The following is a 25530-nucleotide window of genomic DNA, read 5'->3' as shown; positions in this document are numbered from 1 at the left end:
GTGTGTTATATTCATTTATATATAAAAATATCAAAATTGGGGATTTTTTTGACATGTAAGCTGAATATGGATTTTTGGGGGAGGAGAAGGGTGATTTTTTTTTTTTTTTTTAAGGCAGGAGGAGGAAAAGGACATTTTCCCCTTGCTTGATCTTGGATGTATGTATTAACTATAAAATAAAACTGGACCTCTGAAAGCTACTCTTGGATCTCATAATTGCATTTTGAGCAATGACAATAGGTACTTTCTCCTGTTAGTGAGTAAGCAAACAAGATGTTCCAGCAGAGAATACTCTTGGATACGTGTGATTTGTTTTTTAAAGTGGTTGCTTGTTTATAGATAGTTGGAATGTTACAATTCCAGAATGCACTGATGTGCAGGAAGTGAGGTTTTCTGGCCCAGCATTATTACCAAAGATGGTGAGTTACTTGTTAACATGAATAATTAGTCATGTGACAGGAAGAGGATTTTTGTAAGTGAACAAACTTAAATCAATCAAGAGTGAACCAGTTTTCTGTTACAGAAACAGCAGCTATTGTTCAGTGCAACAGAATTGTTGTCACTTGCACGAATAGTGAGAGGGTGGAGGGAAGCCTAACCGTGAGAAGTTCGTAGTTCTTCAGTCAAACACACACTTCCTTTGTGGTTGGGTATTGCTGTCAGCACTGCCAGGCAGTCTGTTAACTTCCTCAGGAGATCGGTTATCTTGTGCCACAGTTAAAACCTGCTAATGAAGAATGTGGCTCCCACAATTTCACTGAAATTGTTTGTTCATCACCTTTTGTACAGGCAAGCCCTTGCTGCACAAACTAATCTGAGGTCTGGTGATTTTTTTTTTTTAACTAAACTGAATTCCCTTTTGGTGGGAGTAGGCTGCCTTCATTTTAGGTAACTTACAGCTCTTGAGCAAAAATGACTTCTAATGAGCAAAGACCAGCTGGTGCATGCTAACTCCACTGTGCGGCTACTTCCCTTCTTATAACTTATTGATTGTTTTGATAGAAAGATTTACCTGGTCTTAAATACAGTAGACTATTTTGTATGCTTCTCATCAGTTGCAAATCTGAATTCTGTTCCATGAAAGCACTCAAAGCTCAAGTGTGTGAAGAATCTTGCATCATGACATGATATAATTAGCAGAACCTTCATTGAACTTGTATAATGCATTAATAAATATCTCCTAGTTGTGACCATGGTAAAAGCCTTGTTTTAGTTTCTAGCTGACACTTTCTGAACCCTCTTCAAGATTAAATAAATTATTTGATTAGTAGCCATTACCACTGACCTGCAGCAGTTGTAATTGAAAATGGCACAGTTTTGTGGAAAGTAACTTATGGAGATTCCTCTACAGTATACTTTCACATTAAACCTGTTCTTTGGGAGCATTTGTGCTCATTTACCTTGTCAGCCAGTTCAGTGCAACATACGCCATTTAGAATGTGTCCAACACTTAGAGGTTGAAATAGAGTCCAGGAAAGATGACCAAAGAGTGGGAGGGAAAATTGTTCACTAATTTGAGAGAGGAGGGGGAAATTCCTTTTTAGCCAGGTAAACTACTGTTAAGTCCTCAGGCACATAATGCTACAGTTTAGTTTACCTGTCTCCTTGCTTTTATACTCAGCTTATTGGCTTACAATTTAGTACTGCTTAGGCTATATCGAACTTCTTTGAAAAATAGTGTTCAACTGCCACCCACGCTTCCAATTCTGAGAGACGTTTCAGATGATTTCACCAAGCTGGATTGTGAGCTGTCATGCCACAGAAGTAGGAAAGAAAGAACTGAATATCTACTGTAAAATGGCTGTTCACCCACCACTTCCTTCATTTCAGTCTTGAAGAGAACTGCTCGGGGGCGGCAGAAGGAGGGAGAATAAACAACCTCATTCTCAGTAAATACCAGTGCTTTGATCCTGTCCACATTAGTGTCACAGTTGTGCTAAGTAGGGATGTAAGCGACTAGTCGACTATCCGATAAGCAAATACTTATTGGATAGTCAACTAGTGACTCACTAGTTGCTTCCCCTCCACTTGCTGCTGCTGTCAGAGAGAGGCAGCATGGGGGGAGCAGGGTCTGGTGTTGAGGGGAGCCGGCTTAAAAGCTGTCTGAGTCCCGCCTGCTTCTGGTGGCCCTTTGCTTTTGAAATGTACAAGAGCCCTCCTGATCTACATTTAACATCCTTAGAGCTAAGAACAACTTCAGTTTCTGTAACATCGTATCCCAAAGGATAACTTCAACTCTTTAAATACAGAATAGTGATAGAAATGTAGCCGTGTTAGTCTGGGGTAGTTGAAGCAAAATGCAGGACAATGTAGCACTTTAAAGACTAACAAGATGGTTTATTAGATGATGAGCTTTCGTGGGCCAGACCCACTTCCTCAGATCAAATAGTGGAAGAAAGTAGTCACAACCATATATACCAAAGGATACAATTAAAAAAAATGAACAAATATGAAAAGGACAAATCACAATGCAGAACAGAAGGGGGATGCGGGGGGGTGGGAAGGGGGAGGAAGGAAGGTAAGTGTCTGTGAATTGCTGATATTAAAGGTAGGGAGAGTGGGATGTTTGTGAGTTAATGGTATTACAGGTGATAATTGGGGAAACTGTCTTGGTAATGGGTGAGAAAGTTCAAAGTCTTGTTAAGTCCTTGTTATCACCAAGGACTTAACAAGACTTTGAACTTTCTCACCCATTACCAAGACAGTTTCCCCAATTATCACCTGTAATACCATTAACTCACAAACATCCCACTCTCCCTACCTTTAATATCAGCAATTCACAGACACTTACCTTCCTTCCTCCCCCTTCCCACCCCCCCGCATCCCCCTTCTGTTCTGCATTGTGATTTGTCCTTTTCATATTTGTTCATTTTTTTTAATTGTATCCTTTGGTATATATGGTTGTGACTACTTTCTTCCACTATTTGATCTGAGGAAGTGGGTCTGGCCCACGAAAGCTCATCATCTAATAAACCATCTTGTTAGTCTTTAAAGTGCTACATTGTCTTTAAATACAGTGTTTTGTCTTGTGGTTTCTAGCCCTGTTTTCTGCATCTTGTGGACAGGAAATGCCTCCTTTCAGAATAGTAGGTGTACTTTTGTCTGACTAAAAGCTTTTAGATTGGCAGAGAGTGATGGTACGCTTTCCTGGTGGAGAGATGAGTTTCAGACAACATTAAAAACTAACTAAAGTTGATTTATAACTTCTTCTCCCTTTGTGCTTTAACAGACACAAGTAAAATACTATATCCTATGCCAACATGGGCTGTAATATCACCACTTGTCTCTGTAGTGCTTATCGCTACAGAGATACTTAAGAGGTGGATTGCACAAAGTTTTGTTCTCATGAGAAGAATGTGTGTTGGCATGTTTCCGTGGGCAAGCACTTTAGAGCAATGTAGAGTCTCTCCAAATAATACCTGTGTAGGCCCCAATCATGGTGTTTGTGTCCTAATCAGACTCCTTCCAGTGTCCCAGAGAGCAAAGCTTTCCTTGATACTGTCAAGTATCTCGCCCTCCTTCAGGAGAGATTGAGTAGTTCCAGTAAGCCTTTGCTCTAGTCTGAAAACCAGAAAGCGCATGAATGAGGAGCACTTCAGTTGCCCACCCTAAACTCTCTGTGGGCACGCTCACATCCTTGTTCGGATCCATGGTGAGGAGTGCTGTTGTAGACAAGGCACTGTCAGTTGTACTACACTCTCTCTCTCTCTCCAAGGAGAGATCAAAATGACATGTTCATAACACCAGGACCCTACTCACTCTAGTATCGTACAAAAAAATTACATCTGGGGCTGCAATAGTATTCGATCAGTGGGGCTGGTATGCAGCTGGGCTGTCCCTCCCCTTTGAGGCCATTAATACTTGGTGATATCTTGGTTGTGGAAATCCAAAAGAGCAAACTTTTATGTTGCTTAGCGTCTCTCTGTCTCTTGGTCTCTCAGATTCAAACTACTCAGGGCTACGTGGTACACAGAAACCTTTGTTCGCACACATTTTTCTTTCAAAAGAGTTGTAGGAGCCATTATTGGCATCTCTTCCGTTTCATGTTCCCCAGCCCTGGAGAACTCAAGCAGTGGACCACAAGCTTTGGCTAGTGTGGCGTGAGCATGATAGAATGTGTTTGTTAGGACAGAGCACCTTCTCAAGGAATGAACGAACATGGTCTGTTACATTTAGAGAGACTCCAAAATTGGGAATAGCTTCTTAGAAATATAATGTGTGGGCCTGGACCATCTCTGTGGTGAAAATGGGAGAGTAACAAAATGCTACATAATGTCTCCAGTTGTAGGGAAACTTCTACACTGAAAAACAGAAACCCTATAGCAGTGAGTCTCAGGGCTCACATGGACTAGAAGTGCTACATTAGCACAAATGCTGCTGTAGTGCGCCTGAAGACATTCTGTACTGATGAGAGAGCTTCCCACCTGCATAATAAATCCATCTCTGCAAGCAGCAGTGGCTATGTTGGCGGGTGAAGCACGCCTGCTGCTGTAGTGCTGTAGGTCTTCTGGGGAAATAGTTGTATTGCTATCATAATTAGAGCGTGGAGTTGTGGCATGACCTGCGAAAGCAGACCAAACACATTGACTAATGGAGATATTGAATGGCTTGCGATGTGTGGATATGAAAGCTGTTTAATCCCAGAACTCTATGTTGAGAGTACAATTAGGAAGTACAAGCGTGTGAACAATGTCTCGATCTGGGCAACAATACATACTCCATGACTTGAATCGAGTGGAAATATTTTTTCTGTGTTTTTAAACTAGCCCTAGTATTAAATGGCTTCTAACTCTCGTGTGTGGGCCCTGCAAATTGCTGTTAGGTTAACCTAGGAGCTTCTATGCATTTCTAACTCTCTGAAGTTTAACGCTGAATTTTCACAACATGTGGATACTGTATTTGACTCTTTTCCCTTTCCCAAACTCTTCCCCTCTACTCTTCCAGTCCCCGTCTTTCCCACAGGCTCCTTGGATCCAGTATCGTTGATGGCAGAACTGCAGGTTCCTCCACAGTGGAGTACCCCAGCGATGACCATTATGCAACTTCTGCTGCATCCACTCATCAGTTTAAGGTTGCCCCGTACTCCTCCTTTGGTTTGTCTGAATATCCCTCCCCTGTGTGTTACAGGAGCTCTCCCGTGAGTTCCATTTTGAAGTCCGACCCTCTTGTATAACTCATTGCCAATTAGATTCATTTTTTTTTACCTGTGCAGTATTTCTTGACTAACATAACCTAGATATAAATACATAGCTAGGTCAGGGTTTCTGTGTTCTCAGTATTTCCTCCTCCAGAATTATAATACAGAAGGTTTTTCCTTGGGGGTTTTTAAAGCACATACAGTGCTGATTAAATGTGCTGTACAGAGCCAGAATGTTAAAGGTGTCAGTTAAAAGCTGCACTAGACTTCCAAAGCCTGTCTTGAAAGATTGTGTGTCTTTCTGTTCTTGGTATTTGATGTTAACTCCTGGAATTTAATGGACATACTTAGCTTCTGATGTTCTTCGGCGTAAATTAATGGGGTATTTTTTTCTAAGCCTCACTAATGTAGCATTGACTGCTTGCTAATATTTCAAATAGCTTCATGTTTGTATTTAAGCCTTGCTTTGCAGTGTTAGCAATGCAAATATTGTGCTAGCCACAAGAACCAGGGAAGGAAACCAACCCTGTACTCACAAGCTGAGAAGTGTATGAAAAGCAAATTTTAAAATATCTAAATTCTAAATCTATCCAGTAGTGTGGACTAATGAACTTCACAATATTTTCTCGGTTGTGGCACTTTCCATACTGCCACATTTTACTTATTAATGGTGCATCTAAAATCCAACCCTGGGTTCCTGTATTGCCAAACAAGTTGTCAGTCCTTCCCCTAAAATGCTGAATCTAGAGCAGATGCAAGGCAGGAAAACAATAGGGATCTGCACTGCAGGGTATCTTGATCCTAATCAGAATGATTTAAAGAAGGAGTAGTCCAAAGAGCTTGTGAAGGAAAGGAATGGAATCTGTTCAGTAGCAGTGGGCAGCGTGTGATTGAGCTAGGAAGATGAAGAAAAGACAGTGGAGTGGGTGTGGTATGGAGTACAAAGGAGAGGGCTTCAAGTACAAACAGAAAGGGAAGCAGGTTTTCCTTGTGTCTTTCTCACTCTGCCAAATGACTGTTGATGTGAAACGTGTGGGGGGTTTTATTGACTAATGGAATTTCCTGGCTAAGCCACTGGCTAAAAGTTCTTGTTTCACCTGTGCTATAATCACAGTTGAGCTTCCTCTTTCAGTAAGGGCAATGGGCATGGTGTTAGTCTTTGAACTGCCCTGCCTAACAGCTGCTTGTGGTGAAGAGAGAACTAAGATCTAGGGTTACAAATAGGAAGAACACTGGTAAATTTAGAACTGCAGAGTTCGTGGTGGCCCACTGAGCATCATCTTTTGCATCAAAATGTATTCTAAGTATAATCGTGGGTTTAGGAGCAGCAATAGAATATGTGAACACACTTTCCTCTTACAGCTCACTCTGTAGAAAAAAGGTTCTTGAAATCACGTTTCAACAGCAGTTACTGCTCCAGCAGTTGCCTCTAGAAGGAGACTTGTTGGCAGCATTGGTGGAGACAGAATTATAGCAAGAAGTCTGCCTTGCTTTTGCATTTGAGTAGGCAGCAGCAAGAAAGATGTTGGAGTGGTTGCCATTGCAGTTGCCAGGGTATGGAAAGATCAGCATTGGGGAAGGGGAGGGACCCTTTTGGGACCCTGTGTATTGTTGAGAGGAGTGTTAGAGAGAGTAGCAGCATTCAGGAATGAGGTCTGGAAAGCTGGGAGCCTGGGACACCTCTTTACTGCATACAGATGCATTAATTTTGCAAACCTAGGAAAAGAAAGAAACATGATCTAATGTACTGATTACAAGATATCAAGACAAGCGATGGACAAACAAGAACAGTGTGTGGCCCTTCATCTCGGTAGGCCGCAGCCGCCCACAGTCCCCTGTCTCTCCCCCTTCCCCCAACACATGCTTGATTTGCACCATTCCAGCTCAGAGAGAAAGAGGGTGGAGTGGGGATGGAGCACTAATCAGGTGATTTGTGGTGCTCCTAAAGCAATGGGAGGGAGGGGAAGGAGTAGGAATTGTGGGGCTCCAGTGTGCAAGAGGCATGTGGGTCCGTGGGCCTTCAGGTGGGGTCCGTGGGCTGCAAGTGGCTCACCTCTGATCTAGACAGAATTATCCTGCCTTCTTTAATTTTAGCTCCGTCTTTAACTTTGGGCAAATAACCGTGACTGTCTTTCCATCTGTAAAATAGGGAGGGATTGGTGTTGATGGCTGAAGTCCTCTTCATACAACATATAAATACAGTACAAACGTTGTGATGCTCAGTTTTGCAAAAATGATTGAGTGCCCAGTTTTTGTAAAGAATACACAGATCTGCTTGATTTCATGAAACTTGCACTATACTTTAAGTAAAAAGAGTGGTTGGTTACTGTCATAACAGTTAAATTACTTAATGTCAAACACCTGCATAAAACCACATCTTTGCTCTTTAAAGATAGTTCATCTTAGTAGAAGTAGATGAACACTAAATAGAGAACAAATCTAACCCCTTAACTCAACTCTAGTTTGAAATGAAAGACTGATAAGAAATAGTGATTCTCATGTTACATCTCTTGAAATTTAGGACAGAAAGTTTCTGAAATGAAACTGATCCTTGGAGCATGCTCTAATATCTTTCTCCTCTCCCTCTGATTAGTGACAGTCCTATATTTATAGATGAAACTGGTAGGCAACCCCTGTTAAGTTTGCTCAGTGCTCCCCATTATAACACCCTGTTTCCAGTTGCTGAAAACTTGTGCCACACAAACAGTCTGGGCTGAAATTTTCCATACCAGATGTCTAAGGCTGACTCTTTTTTGTGGGGGTAGGGTGAGTTTAGCTAGGATACTTCAGCTGTTTCCAAGAACAAGATTAGGGAAATACACTTTACCCTTTTTTGTTGAAACTCAAGCAAATCTGTGGTTTGGAGCAAGGATATGAAACTTGACAGATCCCTGGTGTCAGTGCCTTTTCGTTGTCACTTGAAAACTTCACAGCTGATTAGAAGTTTGCTAGAATTTGGCAGGTGGATTCTCTGATTCTGTTGGTCCTGAGCAGCACCAATACACAGGCTAAATTGCTCATGCACAGAATAACTAAGAAGTGCTGCAGAGATTAAACTGGACTTGGCCTGCAGTTGCCCTTTCCAGCAGCGGGGCATCAGAACTGAACAGGGAGAGCCTCTCCTCTGCTCTCAGTGGCACGCCTGCTAGGCCTGGGAGAGGAAGAAATCCAGCTTGGATGCAGAGGGGAATCAGAGGAGATGTAGAATAAGAGGATTTACAGATGCTCCGATGAGAGGAGCACAGAATGTGAACAATGGGAAGGAACAGAAAGAAATTTGTCAAACAGCTTCAGTGCCCTAAAATCTTAGTTCAGGCAGTTTGGGTGTGTTGTCTTCAGTGCTGGAGTGACTCAGATAAAAGGTCAGAGGTAGTAGCGGTGTTAGTTTGTAACTGAAAAATCGTAAACAACTAATTTTCCTGCAGCACCTTAGAGACCAACACAGAATGTAGATTGTATAATGAGCTTTCATGGGCACAACCTTCAGGGGTCCAGATAAAAGGGTGAGTAATCTTATTGATCAAATGAGTATAGGAAGCCTACATAAAAGGAAGAAACTACATTCCTAGTATCGTAACAATCTTTACCATGAAATGTCTGAATTGCAGCAGCCCCTACTTGTTTCCATCCGCTGGCCACAGCAAGGGAAAAAACCTGTCTGGCTCAGTTATAGCAACTACCTCCAAGCCCACAGGTGACTGCTACAGGTGTGTGGGGACCACTACTTACCTGATTGTGAGTTGTTAAAAATCTTTCTAGAGAGGGGTACTTCTGAGTGCTTCAGTCCCCGTGTAGCAATATAGGCTAAACCTCTCTAGTCTGGCACCATTGGGACCTGACTGGTGCCAAATCAGAGAATTTACCAAACTGTGGGAGGTCAGTATTGTATCTCGGCATTACCAGCACTTCCAGGGCTGATGGGGCTCTTAGAAGACATTTAAGGGTAAATTAGAGCTAAATAATAGCGCACAACACTGAGAGCCAGGACTGATGGCTGTAAACAAACGAATGGGATTATCAGAAATTTAGCCATACCCGTGGTAAGTGGACATCTGTCTAACTAAAATCATACTGGACCACAGATGTTGCCAGACTAGAGGCTCAACCTGTACTAGATGACCAATAGCTTCACTAGATAACAATATTCAATGCCAAATAAACAAATAGTTGGGAAGCGACAGCTTTTGCCACTTGACAAGTAAATGAAGCAGGATTTTGTGATGTATCAGTGCACCTTAATATAATTTCTCCCCAATTTAGTCACTTTTTTTGGTCTAAGTCTCTTTTTATAAACCATATCAATGGCTCTATCTGCTTGAGACCTTCAGATCAGCAAAATCTGATTCAGTATTGGACATGATCACGTGCATGTGTCCTGAGGAGAGAGATTCCTGGCTGTATTAGCAATTGTTTTCAGAAACTAGACTTACTACTTGGCAGCTTCACCTTCCAGATGAGATTAAAATTAGTAAACACTAAGCAAGACCCACATCTGGAACAGATCCTTGTTTTCACATACACCTATCCCGTTTCACACCTCGTGAACATATGTAATAAAGAATAAAGTCAGTAAAGCAGAGTTCTTGTAACATTTCTAATTGATCCTGCAAAAATTGTAGCCCTGTGCACTGAGATCTCTGTGATCGAACGTCATCAATATTTCTCATGTTACCAGGGAAAGTTTCAGCCAACTGTCCTGTTTATGCCAATGTATCTTAACACCATGGAACTTCTGTGGGGGTTTTTCCTTTTCTGAAAGGGATGCTGAAGAAGTGCCCAGGTTGTATGTAGTAGGTGGGAGAGAAAACTACTGATTGATCTTGCTATCAGCAGTTGTTCAATAGTTGTCTTCACACAACTAGGGGGAGGGATAGCTCAGTGGTTTGAGCATTGGCCTACTAAACCCAGGGTTGTGAGTTCAATCCTTGCGGAGGCCATTTAAGGATTTGGGGCAAAAATTTGTCAGGGATGGTACTTGGTCCTGCTGTGAAGGCAGGAGACTGGACTTGATGACCTTTCAAGGTCACTTCCAGTTCTAGGAGATAGGCAATCTCCATTAATTTTAATTTTTAATCTTGTCCCTTATGTTCACAATGTGTGAAACAGGACAGGTTATGTGAGGTGGGACTGGCTTAGTGTTTACGCAGCCTGGGGAACAAGTCCTTCTAAAGCCAAATCTCTAGAATCTAATCACTCCTTGACACAGTGCAGTAAGGTGCACCTGGGTGGGGATTAGTGCACGCTATGGTGCTGCGTATTCTAACTGACCCGTGTAGATCCTGCTGACGCATGGTAAAAATTGTGCAGATGAGTCCTGAATCTCACTTGCCCAGCTCTCCCCATTAGACCACCTGGACGCTAGATTGAACCATTTAAAATATGATTTAAATGATTGGGTTTCTTAAATCTCCTTTTGCATTTTGAACTTCATTTTCCTAGCAAGGTTCATTCTCCTGAGTATAACTCTCAAACTGTGTTGACTTGCAACTAGATTAGGTATTTTTACCTAACCAGGAAAATACATGCTTCTGTGCGCTTAAGGAATCTCATAATTTAACATACATTTATTCTGATGCTTAACTTCTACAGTTATTGAAGTATGGTGAATGACTTACTCCAGGTGAGATTTACAACCTAGATTTACAAGGGAAATGCTGAGCTGATTTCTAGGTGCTTAGAAAGTCCCTGGTAGAGCCCTGTGGGAAGCTGGTGGCATTGCTCCAAAGTGTCATTTACCTGGAACAACTTTAGATGATTGAGTAAAATCTCATTCAGGCTTGTATCATCCTGCTAATGGTCAGCACATGCCCTGTCCCTGTAGGTAAATTTTGTGGCAATGGTGCAGTTTTGGGGGAGACCCTTTAAAGATGGCTTTTGAAGGAAGCGTGCTCCTTCGAGTGGCTTCTTGAAGCCAAGCTTCTAGAGGTATTAGCCAACTTTTCCATGTTCAGTCACTAAAGTATCCCTGGCTCGCTCCATTGAAAACTGATTCTGCTTTAACTTCCTCTTTACCCAAGAGAAGATGGGAGCTGAGATTCTGCTTTGTGGTATTCATAGTATCAGATACCTGGATTTTATTCCCTCAGTTTATAATGGGTCACAATATCCTTCAAACCAACTGTCCATAGATTTTGGGGGCAGAAGGGGGAGGACAATTTTTAATTAATGTTGGGTTATTCCTAGATTCTAACGGGATTGCATTAAGTATATAGTTCAGTCATCTACAGATTTAATCTCTAGTCTGGCACTCTCCGGTCTGACAGCCTCCGTGGTCTGATGTGATTTTAGTTAGCTGCATGTCCACTTCTGAATCATGTCCCATAAAGTTTGTTTACAGCCTAGTCCTGGCTCTTGGTGTTCATGTGCTGTGATTAGCCCTGATTTACCCCAAATGTCTTCTCAGAGCCCATTAAGAGGTGGAAGTGTTGGTAATGCTGCTATTGACCTCCCGTGGTTTGGCACCAGTCAGGTTCTGAGGATGCCAGACTTGAGAGGTAGGACCTTTATGGGAGGCTGGTGAGTTTGCCGTGACTGTCCTTGTAGAACAGTGACAAATTTCTTGAAATTGGGCAGATATAAGCACTGTGCTGTGTCCCAGATTGATGCAACATGACGGACTGCATGTGTGGCATGAGGAATCCAAGAGGAAACTGCAGTCTGTAACCTCGTGTCTTGCGGAACGTGACTCTCACATGAAGAGTGAATTCCAGTAAGTCCTCTTAAGCAATATCCCTTTCCAGAAGAGAAATTGTAAATCAGTGAAAAGTATTTGGGACTCTTTTAAAAAAATAGTTTTAGAATTCATCAGTTGGCTACCAGGGAAGGGGGAATTGTTCTCCGTTCCAGTTAAATGGAAACTTTCCAGCTGGCTACCAGGGATGTCTTATTGGGATCTGTCGTGCTGCCTCCACAACTTCCCACATCGTCTTCCCCCACACATACTGTCGAGGGAGATGCTTGCAGGATGTTTCAGTCCAACACGTGGTAGCATTGGTATGGATCATGCAGTCCTCACCACGTTTTTCCCTCTTACAGCTGGGCTTTTGCTGGAGTAATTGCAGGCAGGGAGCCTGCACATTGAACAATTGTTTGCACAGAGATTATTTCATTAGGAATTGAATAGCTAAGCTCTCTCCTTCCTGTCCAATGAAAGCATCTATTTTACCTCATCCTCCCTCCCGCCTCTTCCCTCTTCTGCAGCCAATTTCTGCTTATTCATAAATGCCATCAGGGTTTTTACAGAGGAAGTTTGCATAAGCAGCTTGAGACAAAATACTGTGTGCTGAATAAAGGAGGGCAAAGAGTGAAGCCCCCTGGGATTTTAAAAATGAAAGTTCCCTTTGCATGACATTCTCCATGTATAGCAAATGATTCAAAACCAGTAAAATCTGTGTGAAATGTAACTGGCGGGAAGCTTTTAAAGAGGCTTTTTTAAAAAAAGAGCCTTCTAGAAAAGTTCTATGAAGTGAAAAAAAATTGCTCTAAGGTAATGCCTCAATGCTTTCTTACGTGTGTAGAAGAGTGTTGGGATTACAGATGCTTTTAAAAAAGCGGCGTGACTTACTTTACAGAGCGATCTGTATTTTGATGAAAGTGAGATATTGTGTAGCTAATAAGACTGGTAAAGGAATATGGAGAACACGGAGTCTTTAATACTCTAGATAAGTCTTCAAATCCATGCTACTAGAAGTAGCTCTTTACCCTGTGGGAAACTGGGTCAGTGTATTGGTCCACATCCCCCTTCCCACCTAGGACTAATTGGAATCTGTGATGTCCTCTTCTGAGCATCCCAAGGACTGAATGAGCTATAGAGATACCTACCAGGCAGGTGTTCATTCCTAGAGGGGGCTTTCTCTGCTAGCCATCCCTGGGTCAAGAATGAGGCATTCTGGTCTTCCCAACTGTCAAGGGAGGTGATATAGCCAGGGATAATAGTCTAAGGACAAGCTTCCTTTACCTATCTCGCTCCATTTTGATCTGGTTCCCTTTCCCTATTAGCATAATGCTGAATTACCAATTTTCCCTTAATTCCTTGTTCACCTCCAACAATTAGCAGCCCCCATTTAGGGGAGGCCAGGAACTCTCACCATACTGCCCTACTCCACACAGGTTTATCAGGAAAACTGGTCAGCATCCGAGTGCACTATGCATAGCTCTAACAGGTGCTAGGTCCGTTGCATCTATGAACACTATATTTATTCAAAATACTAAATAAAATTGATCATGGCATCAGGCTTCCTTGCGTAATCCTAGAAGAGTGCAGCCAGCTTCCAACTTTATGCATAGAAGAGCAAGTGCTCATTGAGATCTTAAAAGTTTTACAGCCATCTGGTGACTGTAATTCTGCCAGCCTTCTGGGAACAGTGTTTGCAGTATAGTGTTGATATCTCAATTTTCTGTCTGGATTATTCATGTGAATAACTTTTTCCATGTTCTTCAACTATTTGGCAAGTCAAATGTTTTTCTTACTAAATTGGTTTTTAAAGGGCTTTCGCAACAAATATGCTAGGCCAAATTCTGCCTGCCTTGTCTTCTGTAATTCGGGGGGCGGGAATAGGATTGCACAGTAGGGATGTAAAATCCCATTAAATGGTTAACCACTTAATGGCAGGTAGGTGGGGGGCCGCTCCAGCCCAGCCAGATGGAGAAAGATGTGGAGAAATTGGAAAGGGTACAGAGAAGAGCGACAAGAATGATTAAAGGTTTAGAGAACATGACCTATGAAGCCAGGCTTCATGAACTGGGCTTGTTTAGTTTGGAAAAAAGAAGATTAAGGGGGGACATGATAGCGGTTTTCAAATATCTAAAAGGGTGTCACAAGGAGGAAGGCGAAAATTTGTTCCTCTTGGTTTCTGAGGACAGGACAAGGAGTAATGGGCTTAAAGTGCAGCAGGGGAGGTTTAGATTGGACATTAGGAAAAAATTCCTAACTGTCAGGGTGGTCAAATATTGGAATAAATTGCCAAGGGAGGTGGTGGAATCTCCCTCTCTGGAGATATTTAAGAACAGGTTAGATAGACATCTGTCAGGGATGGTGTAGACGGAGCTTGATCCTGCCTTGAGGGCGGGGGGCTGGACTCGATGACCTCTCGAGGTCCCTTCCAGTCCTATTATTCTATGATTCTTTCCCCACCCCCTAATATCGCTGGGCTGGGGCAGCACCCCCTCTGCAGGAGGGAGTGCCCCGGCCCGCAGTGGACAGAGACTGTTCTGGTTAACTGGTTGAGGCTGGAACCAGTAAGCATCACCCATTAAGAGTAATGCTTACTGATGAACCATTCACATCTCTCTTACACAGATGTAAATAGAATAAAATGGGTTCTCTTGCCTAATGCTCCAGCTTCTTAATAGTTGGGAGCTTTTGGATGGATAAAAGACACGGGAGAGGCCTACCAGTACTCTTTAGCAATTCTTGTGGCTAGACTGACAAATGCTTCTAGGACTGGGGTATTGCATTGTCTCTTCCCCTCAGAAAAGTTGTTTGTCTAAGAAGAAGCAAAGCACTATCCCAGAATGTTGTGTGTCTTAATTTTGTTGTTCGTTATATGTCAATTCCTATGCCTCTTGCATTTAGTTCCCAACTGAAATTGCAGGTCACCAGTCTAATTTTACTGTGTAGTATAGCTTTAACTTTCTGCATACTCTAGTTTCCTAAAACTAAATTTTTGTAGGACCTTTCTCTAGTATTCTCTGAACCAGCTTTTAAGGGTCTAATCAAGTTGCATGAGCAAGCACTCTTGAAACTGACTACAATGTAAACAATATTCTCTTGCGTCATTTTCTCAGAACTGGAGGTTTCATGTGAACAACTTCCTCTTTTTTTTTTTTTTTTTTTTTTTTTTTTTTTTTTTGATCCCATGATTACAAAAACCCGCACTAGAAATTTTCATGAGGAAATAAGTCTTGTTTGCATTTACATTAGTGGGATAATCTTTGCCCCCAAATGCTTGCAGAGCTAAGCATGTCAGAGAAATCCAAATAAAAATCCTTTATTAGCCCGAAAGGCTCAAATAGTGACTTTTGTTGTTAACGGTTGTGGAGGGCAATACTTCGTCATGAATATTCTTTACTCGCTTTTGTTGTACAGCTGGACTTTGACCAACATTTCATATAGGTAGACTGTCCAGCACAGGATTAACTTTGTCTTGTTTCTACCACAAGGGCTCTCCCAAGCAATATATCATGTGCTTCCTTCAGGGTTCCTTATTACCTAAGAAGGAAGGGTACTGATTGACATTAATATCAGTTGGCACTTTACAGTTCTCTGTGTGGCTCCTGCTTCAGTTGTGCAAGTCTAAGGTGTGTTCTCCCCATCCCTAATGCTTTATTTATATAGTTGTTTCCATTGTACTGAGCCTTGCTTGTATCTACCCATCCTACCTCCCTCCACAGACGGTTTCTCCTGTACGCTGGAGCCATTCAGTTTGCAGCAGTGTTGTCTTCAAGTCATCATTGTCCAAGTCAAGTCTCAAGTCACTATAGTCGAAGTCCCAAGTCGAGTCTCAAGTCTTAATTTTAAAAATATCAAGTTACTTTTGTACAAGCCATCAATGTTGGCATTTTCGGACAATTTTTTTTCACCAAGTCGATTTAACAAAATTAGCAAGTCTCAAGCTGACTCTCAAGTCACAAACAACGAACCCGAGTCGAGTCTCAAGTCGATTCACCTAGGCGACTTAAGTCGGACTCGAGTTCAAGTCGTGGGACTCGAGTCAACTCAGGTCTGCAGCATCCCTCTTTCTGCCTAAGGGCAGCAAAATCCTCTTCTTTCTCTCTGAAGAGTTCACAAATGACAACAAGACCATGTTAAAGTAGCCCAAGACTGTGTTACTGCTTTATGCTATAAAGAGCAACGGTTGAGGTGTTTACTCTGCATTTACATGCTTTACAATCTACATAGGGCTGGAGTTAAAATACAGTGGATGTTTGATAAAAGATGTAGGCATCTTTGTGTGTTTGGGATGTCTGTATTAGGGATGTAAAAGAGTAGTTGAATAGGCTGGCTCTTGCCACATTTAAAAGGCAGAGGCGCAGTGGTCCAGCCCACTGAAGCAGACCTGGCACGAGCTGGGTTCCAGACCTACCTCCGCTGTTGCTCTGTAGTTTAAGTGCCTGCATACCCGTCTCCTCCTACATTTAAACTGCAGAGCCACAGTGGCCCCTTATGGACTAATCATGTACTCGATACAAATTGCATCAAGTTCACAATTAGTTATTTACTCGATACTTAACATCCTTAGTCTGTATATGCTTAACTCTGTCACAACAGTATTGTACTATCAGTTTCCTAACATTAAATTTGAATCAGTGTTTGCCTTAGTTCTAAAAAGTAGAATACCAAGGATGTTTTTTCTAGTAACCTTTTTACTTTTTCGAACTGCGTTTTTCCCCCTCTTGGAACACCTGACATTTCATTTGCTTCTTGATCTGATCTCATTTAATTGTCAGTTTGTCTGCTCTTCTCATCAAAAGTAGGGAAGCAAGTCTGTTATCTCAAAGGACAGCATCTGTTGGGCTCAAGCAAAAATGTTGGCAACTAAACAGGATTTTTATAGCTTACATATTACACTTGAAACATCCATTAGCAGAAAATGCCCTTTTTTTAATGAAAGTATAAAATTTGATCTTGTTCAGTTCTGTATGTGCTACTTCTGGATTTTCCCTGAGCTTGGAACTCCAGAATATGGTGACAGATGGCTGTCATTTTAATACCCTCTCCATGTTATTTCTGATCCTAAATGAAACACAGAAATGATGAGCTAGGGATATAGATCACTGCAGAAGCCTCTGCCAATGAGAGAACTCTGTTCTCATCTAGTATCATACAGTAGAACCTCCCAGATATGGACGCCATGTGAAACGAAGCTCTCAGTCGAGCAGCAGTGAATGGAGGGGGAGGACTAATAAACACTACAAACCAGCAAATACCGTAACTGTCTCTTGGCTTTAACCCTGGAGCTTAGGGCTTCAGCTGTTGGGGAAGGAGGAGAAGTTGGAATTGCAGCCATTTGGGGACCAGGATCATTGTGGCTTTTGGCTCTAAGGAGCACAGGGGCTCAAGGCTTCAGCCCCGCAACTGTTCCTCTCCTCGGCAGTAGGCTTTAGGTATGAGAGTAGCGCCAGTTTCAGACCCAGCTTTTTTCCTGCACCTAAATCCTTGATTCCCAGGTGTGCACCTCCCACACTAACCAGTCAACAGGATTTTACATTGTTTAACTGGTTAACCTATTAAACAGGGGCTGGTGTGGGGTGGGTGGGAGAATGGGAAGGCTGCTTCAGGCGGCTGGAGCGCTCCTCCTCCTCCTTCCGCCCCCCCCCCCCCTTAGGTTTCCTTTCTGTACATGTGGTTGTCACCATGGGGTAAATTCCTCCATGTTATGTTTGCTGCTTGGCTGACCACAGTCTGTGGGCATGGAGGAGGCCAGAGACTAGGGAAATGCTGCTAAGCCTGAAGGCTGATTCTACCAAACAATGGTGAGAACTTCCATCTTCTGAAAGATTTTTTTTTTTCTCCATGAGTTCCCCTTCCTCTGACAGTCTTCCTCCAGAATCTCAGCTGAATCCTGCTTTCTAACCAGATGTAAGGGAGTTAATTGCCCCGTCCCTCGCCAGATGTCTTGCTGGAATCGAGTGCCTCATCTAAAAGGGTACGCTGCAGTTATCTACATGAAACGAGTTAGTGAATACAACTGTTCTTCAGGGCAGGAACTCTGCCTGCCCCTTCCTAGAAAAAGGCTACCACAGTTTGCACACACCCGTAACAATTCTGCATTCCCTCAAGTATTTAAAGGGCACTAGCAATTACTGGGTGCCAGACATTGTCTAAACTTAAGTTTTGCTGCTTATCTAGCTTTCAGCTAAAACCGCAAACCACCTATCCCGGAGTTCAGTTATGCCCTCTCTAAAAGGTGTTTCACTTTGTCAAACTGGAATAAACAGTCAGTGGTTTATACTTTTAAAAAAATCACTCCTCTTCCAGAGAGTCAAGCCAATGAAACACTGAGTGTATGCCAAGCCTGTGTTTCTTTTTATCGCAGGGGTGAGGAATCAGAAGTCAAATGCTTTATAGTTGTCCAGTGAATGGCTTATTGATCTATTTCTATATGATCCGTTTCATTCCCACCAGAAACTGCTTCTGAGAACTCACCTGGTTTTGGAATTCAGATTCAGGAGGAGAGAGTCTTAATTCTCAACAGCTGTCACTTGTTAGGTGCGAATTAGAGATAGGAACCTATAACCCTGTAAACAGTGAACAGATAAGACTGGTTATGTGTCATATTGGGGCAGTTGTTCAGCAGTTACGTGTTCACACAACTAGCCGCATTTTAACATCCCTAGTGCTGATCTGGTCTCCTCTTAATGGACGTTACCTTTCATTATATCTAACGCAGCTCTGTATGGCTAGAGCAGGTAGAGTTTTTTTGCAAACTTTTCTTTAATGAGCAAGTAGACTACTCTATTGTGCTGTATCCATCATTTTGATATGGGCAGTCCAATCAACTTTGTGATTGATAGTCCTAAATGTAGCATTCTGTAGGTTTGCTGGTCCCAGGTTATTAGAGAGGAAATGTCTTTTATTGGCTCTGCTTCTGTTGGCAAAAGATGCTTTCGAGCTATGTAGATCTCTTCAGACCTGAAGTTTGTCTTTCACCAACAAAAGTTGGCCTAGTAAAAGGTAAGTTCTAAAGTTAGTCTGTTTTTAAATATGGACTGTCTCTCCATTCTGAGGCCTGATCTTTCAAGCTCTTATGCACTCTATTGAAGTGGGGGGAGGAGGCCGCATTGAACTTGATCCAAGGCTTAGCCGTGATTGTGTGCCCAGATTTGTTAACTTTCCCTCAGTTTTGAAGAGCATTGGCATTACTAGAATTTCCAGAAGGGGAAGAAAAATAAAGGTTAAGTAGTAAAATATCTGCATTGGCATGCAATTGTACATACAAGTCTTGAACATTTCTGCTTTCTAAAATTATACTGCTTTTCCTTTATTGCCTTCTATCTACTCCTTTATTTCTTGAGCAGGTGGTGGTTTTAAGTGCATGGGTACCCACTCTAAATGCTCAAACGCATGCCTCTATCAGTTGGATCCCATTTTTAGCCTACCAGCCTTGAGATGTGTGAATTCGTGTTGCATGAGAGTTTGCAAACCAAACAGCTGGGCTTTTGGAAGTATTCAACAGGCCCCGAACTGTGGCCAAGCTGGTCTGAGTTTTGGAGAACTGGTTATGCTCATCAAGGAAAGGTTTCTTTCCAGACTTGTTGCTACTTTGACACTGGCCTGATCTCTTCATGCTGGCAATGATGGGTCAAACTTCAAACGCTTACATTTCGGGTGCGGGTGGGGGCTGGGATACGAACAGTAGTGTGAGCGCCACCTGGTGGCGATGAATAGCAATCCACGAAGCTCTGTATTTCACTTGGCAATGCATCTCTGTGCTTATTTCACAGAAAGATTCATGTACAGTGCGTGAAATTAACGTGTCAAGCCTTCCCTCGTTTTTTTTCCCAGCATGACCTCCCTTCTTCCAAACCTTGAAGCTCTCCTGTCTGTCGAAAGCTGCATGTTTAACCTTGCATCTAAAATCCAAACTGTCTAAAGACTGAAGAGTAAACTGTGTATCGACTTCTCTCTCAGGATTACAACCCTAACATCCATTCGCTCTGCCTAAGGTGGAGAGTCCCTCAGGATATTGGCATCAGGGGAGAGAATAAACTGCTGGGCTGTTCTCTTCTGCTGCAACTTAAGCAATGTGGCTATCTCTCAGACTGCAAATTTTGAGTTTGGGGGTTTTCCCTGCACGGAGTAAAGGGAGACTTAGTTATTTGACATTAAGACAAGGAACATGATTAAGTGCAGCTCATCTTTGAGCAGCGGTGTTTGTCTGGCATAGCCTGCTACAGAAATCTGACTCTTTGGTAACCTTGCCAGTTATATTGTCTGTCTCCCTTCATGCACAATTCTGACTCTGAAACTGCCCTCCAACAAGGGTCTAAAGGCTGGACACTAGCTGCAAGATCGCTGTAAGGTCACTTAAAAAGAAGGGGCGTTAAAAGAAAGGATGCTCTTGCAGGGAAACCTCTCTCTGCATCCCTGTGATTACTCTGGTTTCACTTCTAGAGGGTTCTGTTTTGATACACAACTAACTCAGCTTACAGGGGGAAGGAGGAAACCTAAAACATGAGTTTCCTAAGTCTTCTACTTGGACTTTTTTTTCTTTAAGAGAAGACTGCTAGTGTCTAATCCCAACTTCTGTTCTAGATGAAAATACAAAATCTACAATCCACAGTTCACTTGATGCAGTTTCTCATAAGAGATTGTTCGTGGTGGTGATTTATGAACATGTTGCATGACTGCCTCTTTTGCTGTCCCTTTGCAGGGCCACGATGGGCATCCTGGAATATTGGCGTGTTTATTTGTATTCGCTGCGCTGGGATCCACCGGAATCTAGGTGTTCACATATCCAGAGTGAAATCTGTCAACCTCGACCAGTGGACCCAAGAACAGATACAAGTAAAAACGGGGCTGGATCCTCTAATGTGACTAGAACTGCTGCTCTGGCAGGATGGGATTCAGTAAATCTTAAAATACCTGTTAAACTGCTTGGGAGAGTGAAACAGTAGGAAGACTTATTTAAAACAAAGTTTCCCTCCTTGTATGGTTAGAAAACAAAACACAGCTAGTTTTATTGTAAGCTGACTCATTAAAACCGGTGGCCTGTAGGGAGTGCAACAGACTTCTCTGAGTAGAAACAGAGCCTGGTTCTATTGATAGAACGCTTGTCCAAAACAAGTAACTGCTTTAAATAAGCACGCACTTGTCTGGCTATCGCTGCTGGGTGTCTCTTAGCTACCTGGGGCTGTACAGAAGGGGGATCACAAATACTGCACAAACGAGCCAAGCCAGGAAAGGTATCTCGCTGCCCTAGCACAGACACAACCTGCTGGGACGGGGTGTCATCCCAACAGGGTGGCAACAGCTGTTCCTGTAGGAATCCTCTGCTCAGCCAGCTCATGTTCTCTCTCACAAATTCCAGCACCAGATAATTCTCAAGTCTTATAGCTGTTTCCCTTTTAATAGGGATCTCAAAGCTTATTACTAAAACCTAATGCTGCAGCTAGTAAAGCTTCCTACCTAGAAAGATTGACTTAAGGGAAGAATAAGCTTTATAGCTGCCTGTATGCTAGGGGACACACACAGAGCAGGAGGCAAGTTGGATAGATCCCTAATACATGGAAGGGTGTACACACTGATAAGGGAACTACATGGGGTAGCACTAGAGCAATGGCATGGGATCAAGGGAAGGGTGTGTGTAGGTTGACTCTCAGGAAACTTTGCCAGTCAGGCTTTGAGTTCCAGAATTGTTTCCCCAAGGAAAATGGTGACTCTTTGGCATGGAAAGCAATGTATCCTAGGGACTGGCCCTGCCTAGTTCAGGGTGTATACTGTATGACTCGATGGGGTTTTCCCTTCTGTGTGTACTGAGCATGAAATTCCCCCAAGGATGAAAAGAATCCCTCGTGCATCTCCTGTGCAATGAAGCTTCAAATCCCCGGGGTTCTCTGGCTGCTCAGACATTTAAGTCTCCGCTTATTCCAGTTAAGTGTTGGAGAGTGTGCTGCCATGCCTCAAAGATCTACTTAAAAATGTTTCTGCCTCTATGAAAGAGGAGCTTAAGACTCTTGGAGGGTGGTGTTGCACTGTAGGTGTGACAGAATTTCCATATGCTGAAATAAATGACTGAAGATCTCTCTTGTGCATTGCAGTGTATACAGGAGATGGGAAATGGAAAAGCAAATCGTCTCTATGAAGCCTACGTGCCAGAGACCTTCAGGCGGCCTCAGACAGACCAGCATCCTTTTTCCTTGCTACCTGGGGATATGAGAGACTTCAAAACAGACACAAGCTTCTCTGAGGAGGGCAACTGCTAAGTGTTAGCCATAAAAGCAGGTTCCTAGCTAGGTTGCCTCTATGTAAGGCTTCAGACTTGTTACGTTGCTGTCTTCAGTGGAAGAGCTCTTGGCAGGGATCCCGAAGCTCTGTGGCCATAAGAATTAAGTAAAGCTACTCGGATACAGCTTGAAGCCCTCACGTGGGATGTGCATTGTCGACTTGCTAACAAACTCAAGGGCTGACTTTCAAAAGCATCCTGAGATCAGACTGAAGCTGGTGGGAGTGCAGCACCTTTAAGTTAGAGAAGGTCTCCTTCACCACAGGGTCATAGTGCTGTAAACTGAGCAAGAAGCAGGATTCTTGCTCAGAGTCCCGTTTATGGGTATAGATTGAGCCTGTCTTGTCCGGCAACCTCCAGTGATTTGCCGGATGTCCGCTTGTCATGGGTATGGCCACATTTGCTGCAGTCCCATAAAGTTTTACAGCCCCCAGTCCTGGTTCTGTGCTTCAGCTCTAATTTACCCCTAAATGTCGAAGAGCCCAGTAAGCAGTGGGAGTGTAGGTAATGCTGCTAGACAATATCGACCTCCTGTGGTCCAGCAAATTCTCTGGTTCGGTACCAGTCAGGTCCTGAAGGTGCCGGATTAGAGAGGTTCAACCTGTAATATAATAGCCTAAGAGCCTGTCTGCAGTGTTAGGTTTGTAAAGCAGCTAGATACTTGTGCCTGGTCTGTGCCAGCTGATTTGAGCTCACAAGGCTCAGTCTATGGGGCTCTTTCGTTGCTGTTGACTTCCAAGCCTCCCTCCTTGTCAGATCCTTGAACCCGAACCCCAACTCCAACCAAAGCTTGGAAGTCGAAACAGCCCCACAATCTGAACCTTGCAAACCAGAATCAAGTTGTGTGGACCAGCTGTGGGTTTTTCTTTGCTGTGCAGACATACCCTCAGATACATGGGATCCCAAATCTCAGAATGACTTGTGTTGAGGCAGGATTGTAATAAATGTATGCTGCCAAGTGGTGGTGCTAACAAATGGCTAGATAGATCCTGATCTTTGTAAGAAACGTCCCTAATTGTCTAACTTTAAGGTGCAAAGTGGCCTTTGCAAGTACCTCTGCATAATTCTTCACTCATGCTCTTGAACAAGGCTTACTGAGCTGTGGCATCTTGCCACAGGGGATCAAGAAATGGCTGTTTAACTTGCTCTAATAAATTTCCCCTGAAACGACAAGGAAAGCTGCCAGTGCCTTGGACCCTAGATCCTGGCTAACAGCAAGTCAACCATTGCTGGGCCGGAAGAGTGGTGAGGAAACTGCCTTGAACAAAGACGGTAGGTTAAGAAGCTTCAGGGGGTAGCTGAGTTAGTCTGTACAGGATGAACTTAAAAAAACCCAACAAATAGTCTCTAAAGTGCTCCCAGACTAACAAGACATGTAGAAGGTATCATAAGCTTTCTTGGGCACAGCTCACTTCTTCAGATGACTGGAGTCTATAAAGTGCTCCCAGACTATTGGTTTTTAAGTTTTATATGGTAGATGGTTAGGTCTTGGCACACTTTTACTTTTGTTTTCTTGCAACCCTATGACTTCTTGTAAAACTTGTTTAACTGTAAAACAAGCAGTGATAAGTATCTGTCCAACAGCAGTTGAGCTGCAGGGTTTTGACACTTTCAAGGAGCAATGAACTTTGTCTGTAGTGAATATACAGTGAAAGGGACACTGCATTGGCGAGAGAGGCCATTTGGCAAGGCTAAGACGGGTAGAGGTTCAGGGAGTTTGCTAGTGAGGAAGCTGAATGGTGTGGCAGGAAGCCAACACACAGGCTAATCTCTAGCAAACACTAGCCTCAGCAGTATTGTAACTAGATCCAAGAAGAATTTCACTTGCTGTAAGAGTGTATTTAGCATTAGCGAGCTTGACACTAACTGAAAGGAACAAAAATTACTGTTGCAAGAGAACATCCTTAAACTACCCTTATTTTGTGATCTTAAAGTGTACTTTGTAGAACTATTGAACATGTCTATGTACAGCTTCCACTTGTGAGTCATTCCTCCTTAATCAGCCTCTTGCAGAGCTGTGGAGAGCTTTATCAGAGACAAATATGAGAAGAAGAAATACATGGATCGAAGTGTTGACATCAGCGCATTCAGGGTTAGTTTCTCGTTCCTAAGAACTTGTGTAGAAGACAAATCACACTTAGAAGCGCTGCCCTGATATTTTTGTCTTTTCCTGAATTGACTTCTTACCATAAAATTCTCTACAAAGCCATCAACTGGCAAATGTACAGAACTGGACATCTTGACTTATTCCTCATGGTCAGCTGAGTACATTGTATTTTCAGTGGTATCGCAGACATTTTCCAAGTATTTCTCTTGTGTCGGGGATTTTTACCTATTTGGGACTCATTTCTTTAAGAACAGGGACTGTCTCATGGCCATTCTGCAGTTGTATTTTCTGTTACGGATCTAAATTATCATGTGTATACATGGCAAAACTGGTTATAAACGCTTAACCAGAGGTTGGGGGGGGAGGAAACTGCTGAGTATGGAGAGATATTTATCAGCTACGGTAGTTACCTAGTGAGCTTGCCACTTTCCATGTTGCGGAGGGTGCAATTCAGTACAGACTTGCTTGGAAATGTTAGGATTCTATTTTTATTTTAACTTTCCCATTGCTGTGCCCTGAGCTTTGACCCTCACTTCTGTATCTATCTTTGTGCAGAAAGAAAAAGCTGACAAATGGAAAAGGAATAGCGAGTCAGCATCCGAGAAGAAACTGGAACCCGTTATCTTTGAGAAAGTAAAAATGGTAAGGCAAAAAGTACTGTCACGGATCAATTGTAAACATCTACTGGAAAGATACAGACATTTCTCAAGTACAGTAGAACAGCTTTCTATGGAAACCCAGATTTCTCTGGTCTCATCCTGTTAAGAGGTTAAGGCACTGAATCACTCCAGTGTTCTGTATATTCCCCTTGTCTTGTCTAACAGGCCAATACCAGGTGCTTGGAGAGTTGTGTTCATCCCCTTCCTCCCCACAGTCTACAGACAGCTGTCAATCCCAGTTGCCGTTTTGATAGATTCTCCAACTCTGGGATACTGTGTATCTGATCTTTCCCATTCCTGTCTTGTCATGGTTTAGTTAGTGACTGTAGCCCTGTGGTGATACCTCGGAATTTCACAGTAAGGAGTGGGTGATTTTGTGGCACTTCATCTCCAAATAAGAGCAGCTAGTCTCCTCTGGATCCGTTTCCTTTGCTCAAAACACAGCCTTGTTTTATGCCGTTCCTCCCACTCCCCACCCATAAGGCTGTGGTGGAGTCTAGCTCCCTTTACAGTAAAGGCATGCACTATCTAATTTTTGTGTATCGCTACAAGGACTCTTTCAGGGAGCCCAGTCTTACTCTTCTCCCATCTGGCTAACTGCATTTTACTAGCTAAGAAACTAACTGTATCATGGCTCCCGGTGCACCACAAGCTGCTTATTTTGATGTTCAAACTTGCATG

General features: G+C 42.9%; 1 protein-coding gene across 1 annotated transcript in view; it reads left to right on the top strand.

Moving 5' to 3' along the window:
- The window catches only part of SMAP2 (small ArfGAP2), a 40360-nt gene that overhangs the window by 3117 nt on the left and 11713 nt on the right, over positions 1 to 25530 (top strand). Inside the window, exons 2-5 of the mRNA XM_075908903.2 lie at positions 20512 to 20645; positions 21899 to 21984; positions 24097 to 24175; positions 24746 to 24832. Coding sequence (XP_075765018.1) covers positions 20512 to 20645; positions 21899 to 21984; positions 24097 to 24175; positions 24746 to 24832 — 386 coding nt within the window. The remainder of the gene's footprint in view (positions 1 to 20511; positions 20646 to 21898; positions 21985 to 24096; positions 24176 to 24745; positions 24833 to 25530) is intronic.

The sequence above is a fragment of the Pelodiscus sinensis genome, chromosome 26, assembly GCF_052426305.1.
Source record: "Pelodiscus sinensis isolate ZL-2025 chromosome 26, ASM5242630v1, whole genome shotgun sequence".
Classification (NCBI taxonomy): domain Eukaryota; kingdom Metazoa; phylum Chordata; order Testudines; family Trionychidae; genus Pelodiscus; species Pelodiscus sinensis.
This window is presented reverse-complemented; position numbering and strand designations above follow the sequence as displayed.